The sequence below is a fragment of the Callithrix jacchus genome, chromosome 18 (genome assembly GCF_049354715.1).
Source record: "Callithrix jacchus isolate 240 chromosome 18, calJac240_pri, whole genome shotgun sequence".
In the NCBI taxonomy this organism is placed as follows: Eukaryota; Metazoa; Chordata; class Mammalia; order Primates; family Cebidae; genus Callithrix; species Callithrix jacchus.
Window position 1 is genome coordinate 14,083,983 of NC_133519.1, and position 19,303 is coordinate 14,103,285.

Below are 19,303 nucleotides of genomic sequence, written 5' to 3' on the forward strand. Positions count from 1 at the left end.
AAAGGAAGCAAAAAAGGTTGCCACATGCAAAGGAGGAAAAGAAAACAACCAACCAACCAAAAAGACCAAGAGCCCTACTAGGAAGTACTTTAATCGTTTTTCTTAGAAAAAAAATTTCCAGACACTTAACAGTTCACAACATTTCAACAGCAAGATATTAGTTGAGAGAGGGGTTTTCAGGACTTGGGGATCCTAGAGTATTAGGAAGAAATGTTGGTATCCTCATTTATTATAGATGGATGGCATAGGTCACAAATGGGAAACTGGCTGCTAGGCCAATATCAAAACCCAGTGGAGTAACACTTCTCTGGAGTTTACTTGCCTTCCTATTATCTTCCCTATCCCTCGGAAATGTCTACCACCATGTAAAGCCCAGTAGCATCGAGCTTAGGCTCCAGTCAAGGGAAGGGAAGGTCACTCCTGAGTTTCCATGCTTTCTTCTTCCTCTCCTTGAGGTGGTTCTTCTGTATTCTCCTCTTCTTCCTCTCCTTCCTTCTTCTCTGGTGGCTTCTCATAAGCCTTTTCGGAAGGTGTTACTATCACTCCATCCCAGGTAGATATTTCAGAAGCAAGATCTAGAAAAGAGAAAAAGGTGAGTTAGACAAGTAGCCCAGCATAAAAGTCATTATTTACACTGTGGAAATACTAAGGCATTTAAGTAGTGTACAGCTTCTTTGTAGAGCAGATTATAATACAAAATCCCTGACCCACAATGGTCACTCACAGCTGGCATCACCCTCCTGGCCAAGGATCTTCCTAAAGCCACCATGTGAGAGGATTCGGACGAGAGTCTGAGCTGTATAGCAGACCATGTCCTAAAGTAGAGCAAAAGTGAGAGTAAGTTAGCAAGGAAAATCCAAGGGCCTTATTTGACTAATATCCTTGTGAAATAAAGATTAAGACAATTTTTAAAATCCCATCGTCTTTCGGAATTCCCAAACTCCTGACCCCTAAAGATCATATTCCACTTTGCCTCTGACCAGGAGTATTAAAGAGTGAGGCAAAACAACCCAGTTCATCTGTCCCAATACCTGCTGTTCTAGGGTCATGACTGTGTGTACTCTGAAGTTGCCACTCTCACAGGGGTCAGTGATACCCACTGAACCTGGCAGGAACAGTCCCGCAGCCAGAATCTGCAAGCAGCGCCTAGAACACAAGGAGGTATGAGGTATTAAAGGAATACACAAAACATCTTACAACCAACCCTAAACCCACAGCAGCATGCTGTACCTGTATGCAACGTTTAGGGCCAAAGGCTGTCTGGTGGGGTTGTTCATCACAGCATAATGACCCTGGAAAATAATAAATCCAGTAGGTGTGCCACCAAAATGGCAATTCTGGCAACTAGAACTTTATTTTTTAAAGATAGGGCCTCACTTTGTCCCCCAGGCTGGAGTGCAGTGGCACAATCATAGCTCACTGTAACCTCAAACTCCTGGGCTCAAGCAATCCTCCCACCTCAGCCTGCTGAGTGCAAGCCACTACAACTGGCTTATCTTTTTTTTTTCTTATAGAGACGGAGTCTCGCTATTTTGCCCAGGCTGGTCTCAAACTCCTTGTTTCAAGTGATTCTCTGGCGTCAGCCTCCCAAAGTGGTGGGATTACAGGCATCAAACTAAAACCTTAAATTGTCACAAGGAAAACTGGTCATTAATGCCTAAGTCTAGCTAAAATTTTCATGTTCAGAAGCAATTCTGAAATGGCTGCTCACTCATTTCTCTCTACTACCATGGTGAAATGGTAGCAGTCATGAGAAGAAAAAGAACACTAACTCAGTAACTACTCATTTAATTGAATATAACAAAAAAATAAACTTTGAACTTTTTCTTTCTTTTTAAAAAACAAGTTTCTCTGAGTCATATAATTTTGAATTTTTATTGGATTACTTGTCTACCAATAAAATTTATTTTAGCCGGGCGCGGTGATTCACACCTGTAATCCCAGCACTTTGGGAGGCCGAGGCGGATGGATCACAAGGTCAAGATATCGAAACCATCCTGGTCAACGTGGTGAAACCCCATCTCTACTAAAAATACAAAAAAAAAAAAAAAAAAAAATTAGCTGGGCATGGTGGCACGTGCCTGTAATCCCAGCTACTCAGAAGGCTGAGGCAGGAGAATTGCCTGAACCCAGGAGGCGGAGGTTGCAGTGAGCCGAGATTGCACCATTGTACTCCAGCCTGGGTAATGAGCGAAACTCCACCTCAAAAAATTAAAATTAAAAAAAAAAAAAATCTATTTTAAGCTTTACCAAATTTCAGATTCTGGTAAATTCCAGAGTTACTTCTACTGCTAGTAAATATAGATTATCAAGGAACTCCAGTTGCCCATCTTTACTTACTAGTAGGTCAAGGATCCAGGGTGTTAGGGGCTCAAAGCCAGGAAAACGAATCCTCAAGTCTTTCAGTAGTCTGATGAGAACTTTAACTCTGAAAGTTAAGAGTGACCCAAAGGTTAAAAGCAATACGATCATGTATTTCCATGCCTAATGTAGAGTTGAAGCTGACTACACTGTTTCCAGAACTATACATTCTCTGCTTTCTCTCAATCTTAATTTGCTTACTTAAGGTAAAAATCAAAATCCAAACAAAACAGTCTGGGGTATCCTGCTATTCACTGCTGTTAGAAAGGTTATCTTAATCCAAATGGTCAGGGAGAGACTCACGTGGACTGAGAAGCATTTTCCTCAAACCAGCGGGCATGTCGGATGGCTGCTAAGGCACTCTGCAATACCTTGATATCCACTATAAGACAAGCATGATAGGCCAGGATGAAACATTTTCATTAAATAAGCTACTCAGTACTACTGCTACAGTCTAAAAACTTGGAAGGAGGACAGGATAACTCTGCAATTCTTGTCATTTTTTTGGGATGTAGTCTCGTCATCCAGGCTGGAGTACAGTGTCGCAATCTCCGCTCACTGCAACCTCCGCCTTCTGGGTTCAAACGATTCTCCTGCCTCAGCTTCCTGAGTAGCTGGAATTACAGGCACCCACCATCATGCCAGCTAAATTTTTTTTTATTTTAGTAGAGACGGGATTTCACCATGTTGGACTGGCTGCTCTCGAACTCCTGACCTCAGGTGATCCACCCAGCTCAGCCTCCCAGAGCACTGGGATTACAAGCGTAAACCACTGCACACAGCCAACTTTTCAGTTCTTTAAGTCATCCCATGTTCCTCATATCAGCAAATCACATGCCTAAAAATCACTAGAACCATGCAAGATACATGATTTTCTCCAAAAGCCTATCCTCCTCCTCCATAAATATTTTCTCAGTCCTTTTTTTTTTTTTGAGATGGAGTTTCGCTCGTTACCCAGGCTGGAGTGCAATGGAACCATCTCTCAGCTCACCGCAACCTCCGCCTCCTGGGTTCAGGCAATTCTCCTGCCTCAGCCTTCTGAGTAAAATAGTTGGAGGATGTAAAAAGGACTGAGAAGCCAGGCACAGTGGCTCATGCCTGTAATCCCAGCACTTTGGGAGGCCCAGGCGGGTGTGATTACAGGCACGCGCCACCATGCCCAGCTAATTTTTTGTATTTTTAGTAGAGACGGGGTTTCACCATGTTGACCAGGATGGTCTCGATCTCTTGACCTCGTGGTTCCATCCGCCTGGGCCTCCCAAAGTGCTGGGATTACAGGCGTGAGCCACTGTGCCTGGCTTCTCAGTCCTTTTTAAATCCTCCAACTATTTTCTTGATCACCCCATCTGAATATTCCACTAGCAAATTTGGATAAAAAACTATTTCCAAATTACAGAGGGAGAGAGCAAAGTTTAGAGTAAACTTGAGTTCTTCAATTCCCAGAGAGCTGCATGTGGAATAGCAACAAGCTAAGTAAACTAAACAGCAACCATACCATGTTTTTAATATCCCCTAAATTTTCCAGCAACAGAAAAAAAAGAACTAACAATGGAGTTCTGGGTCCAGTTTTCGAAGATTGGGTGGCACTGTTGTAATGAGAATCTTCACTGTAGCATCAGAAGAACTGATTTCAAAGCCAGTTTCATTGGTCAGCATAGTTAAAACTGAAAGAACAGAATAAACAAAAAATATAACTCACATTTCCATTAGATGACCAAAGTTAAATCCAGGGTAGGGAGGGAACAGCAATTTCTTAAAACAGCAAAAAGTCCAGAATGAGAATTTAGAATACAGAGCTTTAGAAATAAAGGAGATCAAACAGATTTTGAACACCTGAGGCCCCTGCCAAAAACTCCCACAACTTAAAACTCTGCACTTACTCTTTCATCTGGTCTGACCTGATTTGTTGAAAGTGTACTTATCATTACAAGACCTGATTCCTATGGCTACTAAATACATAATCAGCAACAAATGCAAACCTTCAGAAGGATCCTGTGCTCTTAGGCTTTCCACGACTTTGTTCCCCAGGGCAGCAACAGCTTCCACTATTTGACAGAAAAGGACATACTGTTATAATTTATTTACCTAGACTTTCTATACATCTCTAGGCTACTCTGCACTCTCATTTCTGTCTCATATCCAAGGCTGAAGCAAGGGTAAATAATAGAAACTTTTATAAGAGGAACTCAAGGCCTGGACAGAAGAATTGGAAGACTCAGGGAACAGGACTCCTCCTATACTCATATCCTCTTTCTTCAGCAGGGTTTTTCAGGTCGGTGGCACTAATAACATTTTGGACTAGATAAATCTTTGGAGAGATGGGGATGTAGGATGTTTAACAGCATCCATGGCCTCTACCCTCTTTTTCTTTTGTTGAGAAAGGGTCTCACTCTGTTACCCAGACTGCAGTACAGTGGCACAATCACAGCTCACTGCAGCCTCAGTCTACTAGGTTCAAGCGAGCCTCCCAGACTCAAGTGATCCTCCCACCTCAGAGTGCTATTTTTTGTTTGTTTTTGAGACAGGGCCTCACTCTGTCACCCAGGCTGGAGTGCACTGGCACAATCCCCACTAACTCCAACCTCCGCCTCCCGGGTTCAAGCAACTCTCCTGCCTCAGCCTCCCCAGTACCTGGGATTACAGATGTCCGCCACCATGCCCAGCTAATTTTTTTTTTTTTTGAGACGAAGTTTCGCTCTTGTTACCCAAGCTGGAGTACAATGGCGTGATCTCGGCTCACTGCAACCTCCGCCTCCTGGGTTCAGGCAATTCTCTTGCCTCAGCCTCCTGAGCAGCTGGGGTTACAGGCACGTGCCACCATGCCCAGCTAATTTTTTGTATTTTTAGTAGAGACAGGGTTTCACCATGTTGACCAGATAGTCTCGATCTCTTGACCTCGTGATCCACCCACCTCGGCCTCCCAAAGTGCTGGGATTACAGGCTTGAGCCACCGCACCCAGCCTAATTTTTATATTTTTGGTAGAGACAGGGTTTTGCCATACTGGCCAGGCTGGTCTTGAACTCCAGGCCTCAAGTGCTTTGCCTGCGTTGGCCTCCCAAACAAAGTATTGGGATTACGGGCATGAGCCATCACATCTGGCCCCACCTCAGGCTTCTGAGTAGCTGGGACCACAGGCACGCACCATGCATGGCTAATTATTTTCTTTTTGTAGGTATAGAGTCTGTATTACCTAAGCTGGTCAAATGAACTCCTGGGGTCAAGCCATCCTCCTGCCTCAGCCTCCCAAAGTGCTGGGATTATAGCCACCATACCTGGCTTCTACCCTTTTTTGATGCCAGTAGCACCCCCCTGTTTTAACAACCAAAAGTGACTCCAGATACTGCCAGATATCCCCTGGGTGGCAAAATTACCTCCGGTTGAAAAACATGGCCCTACAGTAACCTGCTATACATTCTTTCAGACATACACACTCTAGTATTTGTCCCATATCACTCATTAAAAATACATTTCCCAGACCAGGTACAGTGGCTTATGCCTGTAATCCCAGCACTTTGGGAGGCCAAGGCAAGCAGATCACCTGGGGTCAGGAGTTCAAGACCAGACTGGCCAACGTGGTAAAACCATCTCTACTAAAAGTACAAAAATTAGCTGGGTGTGTTGGCACATGCCTGTAATCCCAGCTACTACGGAGGCTGAGGCAGAAGAATCGTGAGAACCGAGGAGGCAGAGGCTGCAGTGAACTAAGATTGTGCCACTGCACTACAGCCAGGGCAGGAAAGCGAGATCTGCCTCAAACAAAAATTGTGTTACAAACATCCTTTCTCACAAGAAATTTGAGCTTTCAAGATCCTAAGGGGCAGGCACAGTGGCTCACGCCTTGTAATCCCAGCACTCTGGGAGGCTGAGGTGGGTAGACTGCTTGAGCTTAGGAGTTTGAGACCAGCACAGGCAACATAGTGAAACTCCATTAGCTACAGCAAATACAAAAATTAGGTGGGTGTAGTGGCACCCATCTGTAGTCCCAGCTACTCAGGAGGCTGAGGCAGGAAGATCACTTGCTGCAGAGGAGGTCAAGGCTACAGTGAGCCATGATAGCACCAGTGCACTCCAGCCTAGGCAGCAGAGTGAGAATCTGTCTCAAAACAAAACAAAAGATCCCTAACCCCAAATCCAAGTGCTATATTCTGTTCCCATGACCAGAAACAGGCACACTCACATGTTGGCAGAATCTTGAGTATCACCACCAGGTCAGCCACATTGTGTCCTGTAGTCATCGTCCCCTTTTTATAGGATCCCACCTGTCGCACTTCTTCAATTTGCTGTTGGAAAAAAGATTTCGGGGGGTGGGGGGGAAACAATTTAGTAGGAAAAAAGGTGCCTAGGTCCTCTCAGAACTGTTACAACACAGCTATCTATTACCCAAATTAGGAAATAGCAGAGGTGAAACCCCCAAAACCATCACATGGAAGCCTGATATATCACAGCTAGCATAATAATGATACAAGTCTTATCCCCAAGAACAGTACTACAAGGAAATTCCACTGTACTTTCTCATTTTAGGCTTGGATTTGGATAATAGACAACTGAAAATTAAAAGTCAAGAGCCAAGGAAATGTCCATACTACCAAAGGTGCCCTTTCCTAAAACTAAATCATCAAAAACTCACCACTTCAAATGTCCCTGGAGCCACAATCAGATTGTCAATCACATTGTTTATTTTTGTCACCAGAGAAAGGATAGACGCCTGAAAAACAGCATGAAACAAAAATACTCAAAGATGAAAAATTATAAGCAACTTCTCAGTTTGAATATTTTCTCCTAATCCCTTCCAGACAAACTGACTCAATACTGACATAGGGCTTTAAAAACACTTCATTCCTGCCTTGATTACATGGGAACAGAACTCTTTGTCCCCGACAAAAATACAAATGTGTAGCCGGGCACGGTGGCTCACGCCTGTAATCCCAGCACTTTCGGAAGCCGAGGCAGGTGGATCACGAGGTCAAGAGATTGAGACCATCTGGTCAACATGGTGAAACAAAAAATTAGCTGGGCATGGTGGCGTGTGCCAGCTACTCAGGAGGCTGAGGCAGGAGAAATGCCTGAACCCAGGAGGCGGAGGTTGCGGTGAGCCGATATCACGCCATTGCACTCCAGCCTGGGTAACAAGAGTGAAACTCCGTCTCAAAAAAAAAAAATAAAAAAATAAGTGTATATAATCTGTGTACATATCCACCTGGCTATCTCTACCCACAATGAGAAATAAAGAGAAAATTAAACCTTCTGTGGCTTTCAGGCTACCTTAACACCATTCTTACCCTTACCAACAGTTACTCTTTACCAATACTTTTAACTGTTTTAGAGACATTTCTGGAACACAGCCAAAAGAACATACCTGTTCAGCAGAATTGGGAGCCAGGTCCTGATTCCTCTTGAGCAAGGCCTCGCTGAAGGAAGTTTCATCAGGTGCTGGCTTGACCCGGGGGAAGGCCATTTCACACTAAATCAGAAATAAACAACTACATTCTATTTACCAAAAATAATACACAGGAAAGATTGTTTTCTCTGTTACTACAACAGAATAAGTTAAGAATAGAAAATTCTATACTTGTTTTCACTCCTTAATTTGTTCAATTAGCTGGGCATGGTGGCTCACACTTGTAATCCCAGCCACTTGGGAGGCTAAGGTGGGAGAATCACTTGAACACAGGAAGCAGAGGTTGCAGTTAGCCAAGATCGCACCACTGCCCTCCAGCCTAGGCGACAGAGTGAAACCCTACCTCAAAAAAGAAACAAAAAATTGTTCAAAGGCTGGGCTGGGTGGCTCACGCCTGTAAATCCCAGTACTTTAGGAGGCTGAGGTGGGCAGATCACTTGAGGTCATGAGTTCAAGACCAGCCTGGACACCATAGTCTCTATTAAATAGAAATACAAAAATTGGGGCTGGGCGCAGTGGCTCACGCCTATAATCCCAGCACTTTGGGAGGCCAAGGCGGGTGAATCACCAGGTCAAGAGATTGAGACCATCCTGGTCAACAAGGTGAAACCCCGTCTCTACTAAAAATACAAAAATTAGCTGGGCATGATGGTGCACGCCTGTAGTCCCAGCTACTCGGGAGGCTGAGGCAGGAGAATTGCTTGAACCCAGGAGACGGAGGTTGCGGTGAGCCGAGATGGTGCCATTGCACTCCAGCCCAGGTAACAACAGCGAAACTCCATCTCAAAAAAAAAAAAAAAGAAATACAAAAATTAGCTGGGCATGGTGGCAGGCCTCCCAAGTAATCCCAGCTACTTGGGAGGCCGAGGCAGGAGGATCTCTTGAACCCAGGAAGCAGAGGTTGCAGTGAGCCAAGATTGCACCAGCCTGGGTGATGGAGTGAGATGATGTCTTTAAAAAAAAAAAAAGTTCAACCAAGGATACAAGCTGGAATAGCCATAATTTAAGCTATCACTATAACAGATAAGCCATAGATATAATTACTTGTTCAGAAAAAAGATAATCATATTTAATGCCAATAGTAGCCAAGGAATTAATCTCCCCACCCTGCTTACACTGTTTCTGTATGTAAAGCAACACACTGTTGAGCTGTTGACTCAAAACCCCAAGTCTTTTCATAAATCCCTTTCCCTCCCTACTTCACTTTTTTTTTTTTTCCCAGTCCTGCCATCTCAGCTCGTTGCAACCTCCACCTCCCAGGTTCAAGCAATTCGCCTGCCTCAGCCTCCTAAGTAGCTGGATTACAGGCACATGTTCAGCTAACTTTTGTAATTTTAGTAGAGAAGGAGTTTCGCCAGGCTGATCTCAAACTCCTGATCCACCTGCCTCGGCCTCCCAAAGTGCTGGGATTACAGATGTGAGGCACTGCACCCAGCCTCTTCAACCACCATTTAGCTTCATCAACTGGGAGATCCGGAGCTCCATTTCTAGTGGCCAGTAAATGTGTATGATTAACCCAAGGTACTCACCAAATAGAAGTCAAATGGGATATGTGGTACAAAGGGCCTGAACCTAAAACATGAAAAACAGCTAAATTATTCCCTATGTAGGAATCAAGTGAGATGTATAACACCAGCAATTTTGAAAACGTGTCAGTCCTCAGAATGAGTGACAAAGTCTCTGGGGAGGGGGAATCATTCTTAGCATAGTGGGGCCAAATTCATTTAGCAGGGGTGCAGGTAAAGACCACAGTTGGCTCTCACAAAACCAAGTGACTTTAGTCTTCCCCAAAACTCCTATTTAGATGACAAGCAGAAACTAACAACCAAGTCCAGAGATGCTAAAAACCGGCACTCACCCTCCTCCTGGGCCTCCTCTGGAACCAAAGCGCCCACCACGACCACGGCCTCTGTCACCCCTAGAAACGCAGATTTTATTTTGACCTCATTGAAGGAATACTCACCGGCCATATCATTTTAAGGTGGCTACTACTTTCATCCCTCGGAACCTCCGAACGGCAGGCAAGAGACCCCATGCCCACTTGCACTTTTCCCCATTCCAAATGGTGCCCAGTTATACATCCCCATAACCTCCTCATTCTGGATGAGTTAATCACAACCCTGCATCAAGTGATCACGGGGCTCAGACACTCAGCCCCTACACGAAATAACCCATAATCCTGGGCCACACGAATCCTAATACTTCGGAGGCCAGAAGTTGCACATTTCTTCATTAACGTACGCATTTATGGGGCATGTCCTCTGTGTCAAGCCCTTTGCACTGAGGATGAAAGCGGCTCGCTGCAGCCTTCTCACCCCAGATGGGGGGTCGGGGGAAGCTCCTCCGGGGACTTGAGGACACCCCCTCATCGCAACCCTTCAGAGACAAAGGTGCCGAACCCGCCTCCCCACTCCTGGGCCCCAACCCCATCCCGGGCCCAAGTTTCCCCGCCTCTGCCGGCCTCCCACTCCCCTACTCTCCCAGACCGGGAGTTCTCCGGTTTTTGGCCAGCTCCCGGACACACGGCGCTTTTAGGTCCTCCGACTTCTTTCGGCCCACGTTCCCAAAGTTTTCCGTCGAATACCTGCAACCTTTCGATCACTTCGACCCCCTTACCTCATGGCGGCTTAAAACACGAACAATGGAGGCCGCACCAACCGCCCCTTTGCTCCGAGGAGCGGAAAACTGAAGAGGCGTCTTGCCGGCGTGTCCCAATAAAACCCAGCGCGATTGGCTCCCGCCTAACCCAATCGTTTATGCCTATTGGCTTACTCTGTCAACCCGGGCTTATGAACCAATAAAAAAAGCCTACTGTGTCAGGAACTAGCCAATAAGAACTGGTTCTATAGTAATGGCGGATTTTTGGTCAGACATTAGGTGGCACTAAAGAAATAGGGACAACAGCTACATAGAGAGTCTTCTATAACAGTCCTGAAAAAGAGTGGCTTGTAGATAGCAGAGTGGCGCAGCGGAAGCGTGCTGGGCCCATAACCCAGAGGTCGATGGATCGAAACCATCCTCTGCTATCGGATTTTTTTCTTTTTTCATTTTCGTGTCCTATACGGCACACATAATTTAGGTTTCTTCGGTGAATGAAAACATCAAAATATCTTCTTAAATTTTCCTACCTCAAAAATACAACCGATGTCAGCCGGTTTTCCCACTCGGAGTTGAAGTTGTTGGGGAAAAGGGAGTTTGGGCAACAATGAACATTACATGTCTACAAACTCGAGACAGAAGAAACAGGTTTCAGATAGGAGAGGAGAGTATTGATTGAATTAGTGCAGAAAACATGATTAGTGAGAGAATACGGGGGAAATTGAGACAGCCCTTGGGGAGAGGGCGCAGAAAAAGGAATGGGGGGCCTAGACGCTGGGCGCGATGGCTCACGCCTGTAATCCCAGCACTTTGGGAGGCCGAGGCGGGTTGATCACCCGAGGTCAGGAGTTCGAGACCAGCCTGGCCAACATGATAAAACCCCATCTCTACTAAAAATACAACAACAACAACAAAAAATAGCTAGGCATGATGAGTGCCTGTAATCCCAGCTACTAGGGAGGTTGAGGCAGGAGAATCGCTTGAACCCAGGAGGGGAGGTTGCAGTCAGCCGAGATCGTGCCATTGCACTCCAGTCTGGGCAACAAGAGCGAAACTCCGTCTCAAAAAAAAAAAGTAAAGAAAAGGGGGGCAAAGTAAGGGGCAAAGAGAGGAGAATCCAACTCGTCCCCGTTGCAGTTTCCCTCCAGTTCTCTTCCCTCACCCCACAAATCTGGATGATGGACCGGGCACGTTGGTTCACCCATGTAATCCCAGCACTTTGGGAGCCCAAGGCGGGCGGATCACGAGGTTAGGTGATCAAGGTCATCCTGGCTAACATGGTGAAACCCTGTCTCTACTAAAAATACAAAAAAATTAGTCTTTGTCGTGGCGCGCGCCTGTAATCCTAGCTACTTAGGAGGCTGAGGCAGGAAAATCGCTTGAACCCGGGAGGCGGAGGTTACAATGTGCCAAGATCGTGCCACAGCACTCCAGCGTGGGTTACAGAGCGAGACCCCATATCTACTAAAAAATACAAAAAATTGGCTGGGCATAGTGGCTCACCCCTGTAAGCCAAGCACTTTGGAGGCCAAGGCGGGCGGATCACATGAGGTCGGGAGTTCAAGACCAGCCTGACCAACATGGTGAAACCCCATCTTTTTTTAAAATTATTTTTCTTTAAAATTAAAAATATATATACAAAAAATTAGCTGGGCGTGGTGGCGGGTGCCTGTAATACCAGCTACTCTGGTTGCTGAGGCAGGAGAATCACTTGAACCCATGAGGCTGAGGTTGCAGTGAGCCAAGATCATGTGCCACTGCACTCCAGCCTGGGTGACAAGAGCTTAACTCTGTCTCCAAAAAATAAAATAAATAAAATAAAAATTATTAATTTAAAACATAAAATGGGCTGGGCACAGCGGCTCACACCTGTAATCCCAGAACTTTGGGAAGCTGAGGCGGGTGGATCACCTGAGGTCAGGAGTTCCAGACCAGACTGGTCAACATGGTGAAATCTCGTCTCTACTAAAGAAATACAAAAATTAGCTGGGTGTGGTGGTGTGCGCCTGTAATCCCAGCTACTCAGGGTGCTGAGAAAGGAGATTCGCTTGAACCAAGGAGGCAGAGGTTACAGTGAGTCGAGATTGCACCACTGCACACCAGCCTGGCCAACAGAACAAGACTCTGTCTCAAAAAAAAAAAAAGAGTCTCCTTTTATTGCCCAGGCTGGAGTGCAGTGGTGCAAACTGGGCTCACTGCAACCTCTGCCTCCTGTGTTCAAGTGATTCTCTTGCCTCAGCCTCCCAAGTAGCTGGGACTACAGGCACCTACCACCTCGCCCAGTTAATTTTTATATTTTTAATAGCAACAAGGTTTCACCATGTTGGCCAGACAGGTGTAGGGTCCAGTCCTACAGGATCTTTTGAGCCCCTCTCTGCTAGTATGGAGACGAGAAATTAGAAATAAAAGATCCAAGACACAGAGATAGAGAAAAGAGAGTTTGGGCCCAGGAGTTCACTGCCAACCAAAGCTCGGAGTCTGGCAGTGGCCCCGAGTGTGTGCACACTCTGAGTTTTATTTAGTACAAAGCTGGGGGCAGGGTAGATAGGGCTTGGCATTGGTCGTCAGTGATAGGGTCAAGTACATCACGTGTCATATAGGTAGTGGCCCAAGACTTTCTAGTAGTGGAGATGAGGTAAGGTGCATAGGCAGGGTATAGTGGCTCAAGCCTGTAATCCCAGCACTGTGGAAGGCCAAGGTGGGTGGATCACCTGAGGTCAGGAGTTCAAGACCAGCCTGACCAACATGGTGAAACTCCGGCTCTATTAAAAAAATTAATAGGTAGTTTAAAAAAATAAACTTAAAATAATGTGTCGGCACTTTTCAATACTGGTCAAGAAAGAACAAAGACATTAAGATTTACATTTCACCTGGACCATTTAAAAAATAAATAAATAAAACTTTTTAAAAAATGATAATTAAAAAAAAAAGATTTATGTTACTATTACTGACACCTTCTAAGAAAAAGAGGAACCAGGTGCAGAAGCGGAACATGAGAGTGGACATGGAACATGACCACTGAAGCGCAGCATCACATAGAGACAATTAAGTCCCCGGATGTCTGCGGGCCAACCTGACAGCCATCAGGCCTACTGCAAGAGCCTGGAGGAGGGGACTCCTAACTCCTCCGAGGAAGGAGACGACTCTGACATCTCCTTCCACAGCTCGCTAAACAGCAAGTGCATTCCCAGCGCCGGTGCTGCTGCATAGCCAAGGCGCCCTCCAGCAGCCCTTACAGGGACGGGGACATGCCGGAGGGCTTAAAGCATCTCACCTTAGGCTGGTTCCTTTCTCACTGTCACCACAGGTTCACACTTCAGGACTTGAGAGGCATCAGTACAAGAACTAAGATCACCTATGAATCACTACTATGGTTATATTCTAGTTATTTTCTTCTTCATTATTTATACAGGAATAGGCTGAGGCTTCTGACTCCTGCCTTGGCATTTATGGCGTCTCCCCCACAACAGACTGGTCCCAAACTCCTGACCTCAGGTGATCCACCAGCCTTGGCCTCCCCAAGTGCTAGGATTACAGCCACGAGCCACTGTGACCGGCCTCATTACCTTACTAGTTCTTTTATTTTTATTTTATTTTTTCTTTTAATAAAAAAATTATAAGGCCGGGCACGGTGACTCACGCCTATAATCCCAGCACTTTGGGAGGCCGAGGAGAGTGGATCACGAGGTCAAGAGATCGAGACCATCCTGGTCAACATGGTGAAACCCCGTCTCTACTAAAAATACAAAAAAATTAGCTGGGCCTGGTGGTGGGCGCCTGTAGTCCCAGCTACTCAGGAGGCTGAGGCAGGAGAATTGTTTGAAACCAGGAGGCAGAGTTTGCGGTGAGCCAAGATCATGCTGTTGCACTCCAGCCTGGGTAACAAGAGCGAAACTCCGTCTCAAATAAATAAATAAATAAATAATAAAAATAAATACATAAAAATAAAAATAAAAAAATTGTAGGCCAGGCATGGTGGCTCACGCCTGTAATCCAAGCACTTTGGAGGCCAAGGCGGGCAGATCACCTGAGGTCTGGAGTTCAAGACCAGCCTGACCAACATGGTGAAACTCTGTCTTTTAAAAAATAATGATAATAAAAATTTTTTTAATTAAAAAATTGTATTTACTTAGAAGCATTCAGAATGTCAACAAAACAGCTGCAATTTTTTTTGCAATTACAAAGTGGTAGTTAGAACTGAACCACAATTATTTCATATAAGCTGCATCAGAGACAACTGAAGATGAAAAAACTACCATCCCCATATATAACTAATTTATGCTGTGCACCAACAAGAACCTGCTTTAAATTTCCATGCCAATCTACAACCCCCAGACTGTACCAGGCAAGGTTAGTGGCTACTGAGAATACCACCAAGAAAGGGCTATCTAAAGACACATTCAGTACTGTGTTAACGATACAAAAAAAGACACTGTACAGTTTAAAAACAAATCCTTTTTTTTTTTTTGGCATTTTCTCATAATAAAAACAAAATAACAAATCTTACACAGCCTTACATTTCAATTTTTTTCTTTAAAAGGAGTGAGTTGTGTACAGGGGGTTAAATGCTTTATAGGCAAGGAAAAAGAAACTGCTAGAATCATCTTCATCTTCATCTTCCTCATCTTCCTCCTCTTCCTTCTTTTTCTTGCTTTTTTCAGCCTTGACAACTCCCTTTTTTGCTGCATCAGGCTTTCCTTTGGCTGGACGTGCAGCAATATCCTTTCCGTATTTTTCCTTCAGCTTCGCAACCTTGTTTTCATAAGGCTGCTTGTCATCCGCAGCAGTGTCATTCCACATCTCTCCCAGCTTCTTCACAACATCACAATGGACAGGCCAGGATGTCTCTTTTGATTTTGGGGTGATACTCAAAGCAGAAGAGAAAAAAAGGCCAAAGGAGGCCTTTTGGATACATTGGGATCCTTGAACTTCTTGTCTCCCCTTGAGGAGAGATACAGGTCTTCATTTCTCTCTCATAATGGGCCTTTGCCGTATCTTCAAACTTTCCTTTCTCTTTAGCAGATAAGGTCTTCCACCTCTCTGAGCACTTCTTAGAAAACTCTGAGAAGTTGACTGAAGCATCTGGGTGCTTCTCCTTATGCTCCTCCAGACAAATTTGCACAAAAAATGCATATGATGACATTTTGCCTCTCAGCTTCTTAGGATCTCTTTTGCCCATGTTTAGTTATCTTTCCTCAGCAAGGCACAGAGCTGCCCAGTGCCCGTCTGGCTCTCAGTTGCCCCAGTACTGTCTCTCTTTATTTTTATTTGTATTTATTTATTGTGTTTTGAGACAGGGTCTCGCTCTGTTCCCCAGGCTGGAGTGCAATGGTGCAGTCTCGGCTCACTGCAACCTCTGCCCTCCGGGTTCAAGTGATTCTCATGTCTCAGCCTCTCAAATAGCTGGGATTACAGGCACACACCACCATGCCTGGCTAATTTTTGTATTTTTAGTAGAGACAGGGTTTTACCATGTTGGCCAGACTGGTCTTAAACTCCTGGCCTCAAGTGATCAGCCCACCTCTGCCTCCAAAGTGCTAGGACTACAGGCATGAGCCACCATGCCCAACTAGTTCTTTGATTTTTTTTTTTTTAAATCGAGACAGAGTTTCGCTGTTGTTACCCAGACTGGAGTGCAATGGCACAATCTCAGCTCACCGCAACCTCTGCCTTCTGGGTTCAAGCAATTCTCCTGCCTCAGCCTCCCGAGTAGCTGGGACTACAGGCGCGCACCACCATGCCCAGCTAATTTTTATATTTTTTTTAGTAGAGATGGGGTTTCTCCTTGTTGACCAAGATGGTCTTGATCTCTTGACCTCATGATCCACCCGCCTCAGCCTCCCAAAGTACTGTGATTACAGGCTTGAGCCACTGCACCTCGCCCAGTTCTTTGATTTTTAAAAAAGCATTTCAGCCGGGCCCGGTGGCTCACACCTGTAATCCCAGCACTTTGGGAGGCCGAGGCAGGTGGATCACGAGGTCAAGAGATCGAGACCATCCTGGTCAACATGGTGAAACCCCGTCTCTACTAAAAATACAAAAAATTAGCTGGGCATGGTGGTGCATGCCTGTAATCCCAGCTATTCAGGAGGCTGAGGCAGGAGAATTGCCTGAACCCAGGAGGCGGAGGTTGCAGTGAGCCGAGATTGCGCCATTGCACTCCAGCCTGGGTAACAAGAGCGAAACTCCATCTCAAAAAAAAAAGCACAACTATTTCTAGTCCAGTCATTTCTTCTGAGCTCCAGTTCCACTAGTCTGAGGCCTATCAGACATTTTCACTTGAGTGTCTACAGGCACTTCACAGCCAATAAACTATAAGTATCATCCTTCCAAAACCTCCTCCTTCAGCTTCTCAACTAATGGAGTCCACGTCGCCTAGACCTGTTATTTGTATAATGTCTTCACTTCCCAAAGTTCAACTGATTCTATTTACAAAGCATCTCCTCATCTCCATCTGCTGTCTACCTCTATAATCTCTGGAACCTGCCATCTCTATTATAGGACAAGGACATTATGCCTGTCACACAAAAGCTTTCATTATCTTCCCTCCACTGCCCTCTCCCCTGACTCTCTTCCTCAGTCATCCTACATGCACACACCTTACAACCTGGATCAGGGCTGAAAACACAAACTCCTACCTACAAAGCCAGGCAGGTAATGCACCTAAGTGAAGCAGGGTGCCTAGGAACCATGATGAACTAGACTCATTTCAAGGAGATAATGGATACTTGTTCTGGCTGATTGCTCCTGGAGGGATGCAGGACCTATACTGCCAGTTCTTCCAATATTTTCAGAAAAGTCAGAAATCCAGGTTGGGCCTGACGGCTCACACTTGTTATCTCAGAACTTTGGGAGGCAGATGCAGGAGGATCGTTTGAGCCTAGGAGTTTGAGACCAGCCTGGGCAACATAGGGAGACCTCCATCTTAAAAAAAAAAAAAAAAAAATCATAAATCCAAATATTCATGTGGCATCTTATGATTTTTAAGTGTGGACAATTAAATATATGTAGAGAGAATGCAAATCAAACAAAGCATGCCTATCATCTCAAGTTGGCCTATCGACCACAATTTGCTCTGGATGGTAAGAGTATTCTTCCAATGCAAGATACCGGAAAAACAAAAAAATAAAAAATAATTAAAAAAAAAAAAAGAATATTCAAGTCTCAGCCAGGTGCAGTGGCTTACACCTGTAATCTCAACACTTTGGGAGGCTGAAGTGGGTGGCTCACCGGAGATCAGGAGTTCGAAATCAGCCTGACCAACACAGTGAAAACCGGTCTCTACTAAAAATGCAAAATTAGCCAGGCATGTGCCTGTATTCCCAGGAGGCTGAGGCAGGAGAACTGCTTGACCCCCAGGAGACCAAGGTTGCAGTGAGCTGAGATTGGGCCACTGAACTCCAGCCTGGACAACAAGAGCAAAACTCCCATCTCAAAAAAAAGAGAAAAGAGGGCCGGGCGCAGTGGCTCATGCCTATAATCCCAGCAATTTGGGAGGCCGAGGCAGGTGGATCATGAGGTCAAGAGATCGAGACCATCCTGGTCAACATGGTGAAACCCCGTCTCTACTAAAAATACAAAAATTAACTGGGCATGGTGGCGTGCACCTGTAGTCCCAGCTACTCGGGAGGCTGAGGCAGGAGAATTGCTTGAGCCCAGGAGGCAGAGGTTGTGGTGATTCAAGATCGTGCCATTGCACTCCAGCCTGGGTAACAAGAGCAAAACTCCGTCTCAAAAAAAAGAATATTCAAGTCTCCTAAAATTCCATACATAGGCAATATACTTCAACATTCTGCTCTGTCTACACAGAATACCTTTCTCATCCTTCTGTCCTCGTTGAATTATTTCTCTTTGGAGATTTTCCGGCCCCAATCCAAGCAGAATGAATAGCCCTCATCTGAGTCGTTTAGCAATTTATCCATGTCTCCCATGCATGTTGCATTACGGTTATTTGTTCCAAACAGAGCTCTTCAAAGGCACGAACTATATATAGATTCATCTTTATGCCCTCGGCACCTAGTGGGTGCTTGTGATTGACAGCACAGAAGGTTATCTGGAAATGTTTGCTGACCAGAAGTTTGCTGATCTTATGTCCTACTTAGGCGCAGCCTTGGAGAGGTTGGCGCTGCAGTGCCGTCAGTGACTTCTGATGACCATTAGAGGGCACACTGATTCCACAGCAGTCTGGACCGGGGCACCAGCTGTCAAGTGCCCCAAAACCCACTCCCCAATTTAGGCCTCCAATGATTATTTCCAACATCATCTCCTACAGCCTTCATTTTAACAACCCTCAACACAAAACAGTCATTTCTGGGGGAGGCCCTGAAGTATGAAACTATTCTCTCCCAGTCACCCACCCGCTCTCCTCAGCTTCCTAAAATTTGAGCCCTAAAGATTTAATTCTGCCCTGACACGAGCTCATTTTTTCACGGCGAATCTGCACAATCTGGAAGATGGCAGTCAGGGAAAGAGATCGGGATCATAGAAGGGCTGGGTAACAAGCACTCTGGGCTCGCCTTCAACTTTCACGGCCCTTTCCAGAAACCCGGCACCTTGCACCGACTCCCAAACACACACATCCACGCACTCACAGTTTCCTGCCGGGATCCCAAACCAGCACATCTTTCCCTCTTCCTCGGAGAAAACCAGATAGGAGGCGAGCGAAAAGGTGGGGCGCAAATGGGCCCCGGCTGCTTCCACACACACGCTCCGTTCAGCTCTACCTTCCATCCCGGCGAGGGCGCACCTTCAGAGGGTCCTGTCCGAGGAGGAAGGCATGGGCAGCCGAGACCTGGGAAGAGGATCCACCGGGAAGCGCACGGGCTGGACGGCGGGAAGGAAGGAGTTAAAGATCCAGGATTGGCTCTTCTGTCACTGAGTCTGGGAGGGGAAGCGGCCGGGAGGGAGGGTTCGGAGCTTGGCTCGGGTCCTCCACGGTTCCCTCC

The 19,303-nt window shown here is 45.8% G+C and overlaps 1 protein-coding gene, 1 non-coding gene and 1 pseudogene across 4 annotated transcripts; 1 reads left to right on the top strand and 2 right to left on the bottom strand.

Moving 5' to 3' along the window:
- Positions 1–73: 73 nt before the first annotated feature.
- On the bottom strand, positions 74–19,176 carry ILF2 (interleukin enhancer binding factor 2). Of its 3 annotated transcripts, none has more exons than XM_078355749.1 (14): positions 19,105–19,176; positions 9,619–9,678; positions 9,290–9,332; positions 7,719–7,823; positions 6,990–7,067; positions 6,540–6,642; positions 4,341–4,406; positions 3,909–4,025; positions 2,665–2,743; positions 2,341–2,428; positions 1,231–1,292; positions 1,032–1,146; positions 725–815; positions 74–575 (listed from the first exon to the last, which is right to left on the bottom strand). In XM_078355749.1, exons 4-14 carry the CDS (start codon positions 7,815–7,817, stop codon positions 415–417), a joined length of 1,059 nt encoding a protein of 352 aa, XP_078211875.1. In that variant the 5' UTR covers positions 7,818–7,823; positions 9,290–9,332; positions 9,619–9,678; positions 19,105–19,176; the 3' UTR covers positions 74–414. The 3 variants fall into 3 exon arrangements, with proteins under 3 accessions (XP_078211875.1, XP_003735178.1, XP_078211874.1); XM_003735130.6 differs by lacking the exon at positions 19,105–19,176 and adding an exon at positions 10,377–10,431; XM_078355748.1 differs by lacking the exon at positions 19,105–19,176 and adding an exon at positions 10,247–10,431.
- On the top strand, positions 10,715–10,786 carry TRNAM-CAU (transfer RNA methionine (anticodon CAU)). Its single transcript has one exon. It is a non-coding gene; the product is annotated as a tRNA-Met (tRNA).
- Positions 14,796–15,684, bottom strand: LOC128930104 (high mobility group protein B1 pseudogene; annotated as a pseudogene).
- Positions 19,177–19,303: the final 127 nt, after the last annotated feature.